Source organism: Arachis ipaensis, chromosome B06 (assembly GCF_000816755.2).
Source record: "Arachis ipaensis cultivar K30076 chromosome B06, Araip1.1, whole genome shotgun sequence".
In the NCBI taxonomy this organism is placed as follows: domain Eukaryota; kingdom Viridiplantae; phylum Streptophyta; class Magnoliopsida; order Fabales; family Fabaceae; genus Arachis; species Arachis ipaensis.
Window position 1 is genome coordinate 122,408,215 of NC_029790.2, and position 3,930 is coordinate 122,412,144.

Below are 3,930 nucleotides of genomic sequence, written 5' to 3' on the forward strand. Positions count from 1 at the left end.
GGTCCTTTCATGGTATTTGGAGCCATTTTTCTTGCTTATTCTTTGTTATCATGGAAATCTCTCTCTTTCTCTCTTATTCTAACTACAAGAAAACATTATTTTCTATTGATGGTAAACTCAACAAAAATAACTACTCAGCATAAAAACATTTTGTCTTGTTCAAAATTCATAGTCTTAACGGAAAAGTCTATTGTGGATGCAAATTATAATAGCAAATCTAGTGTATTTTTCAGAAAAAAAATATTTTGGTGTTTTACAGGTATGTTTATGAATAATAGACCTACACTCAGGCCGCTAATTTGCACTTCAGGCTAAGCTCCTATAAGCCGAAGCTCAACTAACCCATTTCCATATTAATCATATTGTACGATAGATATAGCTTGTGTGTTACAATCATTATTTGGATACAGCTCTTTTTTTTTTTCAAATGATGATTTATTTATAGCTTTGATTAGATACATTTCTAATTTCTAATTTGATCTAGCGATATCTACAGAGGAATCAGCTTCTTGTGACAAAATAAAAGCCAGGCCCTTGATTAGATATGAATTCAGGATACAAATTACCATAAAGAATGTGAAGCTTAAATTATACAACAAATAATACCATTGGTGCTTCAGAAATCTAAACGGCGCCCCGGGAGTATGGCACTATAAAACATCCTTTGGTTGTTTTGCTACTGATATGAAAATGGGAAGGGACTAATATACACACTATGAAACAGATCATGTGTCTTACACATTCTCTTGTGCTGTTTGATCAGGAGCGACAAGGTGCTCTCTCACTTGTTCATCTTGTTCGGAAGAGTCTACCCACTTGGAGCCTTTTTTAGCAGTTGGATACAACACATAATGTTGTATGATGAAAAGAATATCAAACAATACTGATATCTGCAGTGGTGTAGTCCATCAAAAAGACAAGAACTTTAAAACAGTAATATAAAAGCTTTAATTATTGACTGACCAATGTAAGAATGACTTATGTTTACTGATATTTTTATCTTTTTATTTTTATTTTCATCTTTTTGGATTATAATTTGAATTTAATTTTGATACACTAACAGTGTAAAACATTTTATAGAATCATTTACTCATCTAATCACATTTGTTTTTTTGTATTACCATTCACACGGTCAATTTAAAAAGTAAGTATTTTTGTTGATGTAGCATTACATAATTGAATGCACATATAAATCTACTTTACTACACCGTGCATCAAAATTAAATTCTTATAATTTTATCCTCTATGTTATAAATAAATTTGCATAATGAACCTAGAGCAATGGTTTTAAAAATTAAAATAGATATTTTAGGGTTGCAGCAGAATTAAGCGTCCACCCTTCTCTAACATAAAGAGACTTTTGAAATTAATCTTTTCAAAAAGAAAATTTCTCCTTCCCAACTTCAGAAGGTTTTCCAATTTTTTTTTTTAATAATAAAAAATGGTGGTGTATCCAATACATTGAATACTTTTTTCAATGTTTTAGTTGCATCACTCTCTAGCCATGTTGTGACGATTTGGAATAGAAACACATAATCTACTATTCTGTTTGAGTGATAAGATCTGTTGCTGTTATACCATCAATTTTTTTCCTTAACCGACTTAGAATAGAATTATGAAATATGAATCTAAAGATTATTCGATATCACAATCAAAATGAGAACTAGAACCACCACTGCATGAAAAATTGAAGGAGAAGAAATAGACATAACAAATAAGTAAAACTCAAGAGTTGAGTTTTCCATACCAGAGATAGCAGCACTTTGCCTATGTTCCCATAAAAGTTAACCCATGAATCTGGAAATTTGACATGTTTAAAATTTGTTAAATGTGAAAATACAGAATCAAATGGCTAGTTATAGCAATAGCAGAGATGACAGACCTTGATCTACAGATTGCACAACCATTTGTAAGTAGTTTCCGACCCCTCCCGAAAAATCAAGTAGAATGTTACCGATGCTAAAGCCATCAGTGCTTTTTCTTAGGAAGTTAAAGATTGCCTAAATTCACAACACAAGTTATTCAAGCGAAATAAATCTAGTCTTGAGACAATGATTATAGGGATTTCAAAAAATAAATAAATAATGAAAATATTCATCTGCCTTTGGAGCATAACCAACAAATTAGTTTCTGATAACAAATTATGTTTAAAAAAAAGTCTCTGCTAACAGGTTTTAGTTTAAAAACAGAGAAAATAGATGAAAATGGGATTTCGACAATCATATAAATTCGAAGCAGAAATAAATTTGAAAGAATCCTTACCTGGGGAATATATTTTATAACTGTCATAAATACTTGAATTCCACTGCAATATAAACAATTTAAGAAAAAATTTAGAATGAAATTAAATCACATTTATATGTCAAAGCATGGTGAAGCTGAAAGAGGAGAACAAATATAACTCCACAGACTTATGAAAGCTGATATCATCTGACTAAGATACCAACATACACAGTAGCAGGAAAAAGGAACACAACTCTAAGCTGTTGCACTAAGATAATACAATAAATAACCAACAAGTCTAATGGAAGGAACTGGGTACTGGGACACAAAAAGGAACACAATAGGAGTTGTACTTCAAATCATGTCTCCTAGACCCCTACCATAGAAAATGTTTTGTAGATAAGCCTATAATATATTATATATAACCAAAATATGAACCATCTCAAAAGAATTATTCATGAACCTGTCTGACACAACGTTAAATCAAGATTCTTTGGGAGGCTTATCATGTAAGATTTAAAAATTTGTAGGACTCTCAAATTAGAACCAAAATACTTCCATTCAAAGCATCGATTTCTTAACAGTCTTCATTACTTATTAGTGCTGACTAACTATATAGATGAAGAGAATTTATTTGCTTTGTTGCCTAAATTATTCAAAGTGACTACTTATGAGGATGTCTTCATGTTAAGATGATAACTAAGAACTGCTACATGGTTTGACATGTTTGACTAAACTGCTAAACATAATACTTGTTAATATCTTAAATATCATCTTCACATGAAAACATATTCATGTGAGTAGCCACCATTATTCAAAATATGAAATAATCTTTCTCCTGATGTGCCACCAAAGTTCCAGTTAAAGGTGGAAGTATGATGGTCTCAGAATGCACTGAGATTTCTACCAATACCTACCACATCAGATCCCTCAAATTTATAATAAAACAAAATTAAATTCAACAATATCAAATCTCAATGCACTAAATCCAGTATAACGCTAAGATCACATCAAAACATATATTCTATGGAGTTAAATTGAAGGTTAGAAAGCAGGAAAGGGATGCAAATAAAAGCACAATCATACTTGAAAATGGAGAGAAGCCAGAGCCAGGAATGAGTAGGCAAAGCAATAAAGAAACAGACTGCAGCAGTAAGCCAAGCAACAGAGACAATTCCAATAGAAATTTTGGAGACTTTCTGTTCCCCGCGCTACAATGAGGGGGAAAAAAAAAACAAAAGTACCAAGTTCAGAAAAATAAAAAATTCAAGCAATAGAATGGAGAATCAAAATAATAATCTCAAATGGAGGAGATGTTCATCTTACATCATAGATTGCAATCTGGAATAGGGTGATTGCTGTTAGTAGAACAGCATGGATTGAGAAAGCAACATCATTGGCAGCCACAGGTATCATCTGAAATAGATTAATAAAAAGAATCAAAGTCGTAAGAATAAGATTGCTGATTTAAGATCCCCCACATCAAAGATTTCATGAAAATGAGAACCAGATCCTTAACAGTATGGCATGGCACAAAAGAAACGAGTTTAGGTTAATGCTCACTTTGATTCCATATGCTTAAGCCATTTTGTTTTCGAAAATTTTAACAAGTTAAAACACTCCCTATAGATAACAAACATGAGTCCACATTAAAGCAATAATCCGATTGATGTTTGTTAGCTATATATTGAAATCCGAAATTCACAG

General features: G+C 31.6%; 1 protein-coding gene across 1 annotated transcript in view; it reads right to left on the minus strand.

Annotated features, from left to right (window-relative positions):
• The window catches only part of LOC107605064 (cystinosin homolog), a 4,025-nt gene continuing 604 nt past the window's right edge, over positions 510-3,930 (minus strand). Inside the window, exons 3-8 of the mRNA XM_016306806.2 lie at positions 3,550-3,639; positions 3,310-3,434; positions 2,263-2,305; positions 1,883-2,000; positions 1,748-1,797; positions 510-890 (exon numbers count right to left, since the gene is read on the minus strand). Coding sequence (XP_016162292.1) covers positions 735-890; positions 1,748-1,797; positions 1,883-2,000; positions 2,263-2,305; positions 3,310-3,434; positions 3,550-3,639 — 582 coding nt within the window. The 3' untranslated portion in view covers positions 510-734. The remainder of the gene's footprint in view (positions 891-1,747; positions 1,798-1,882; positions 2,001-2,262; positions 2,306-3,309; positions 3,435-3,549; positions 3,640-3,930) is intronic.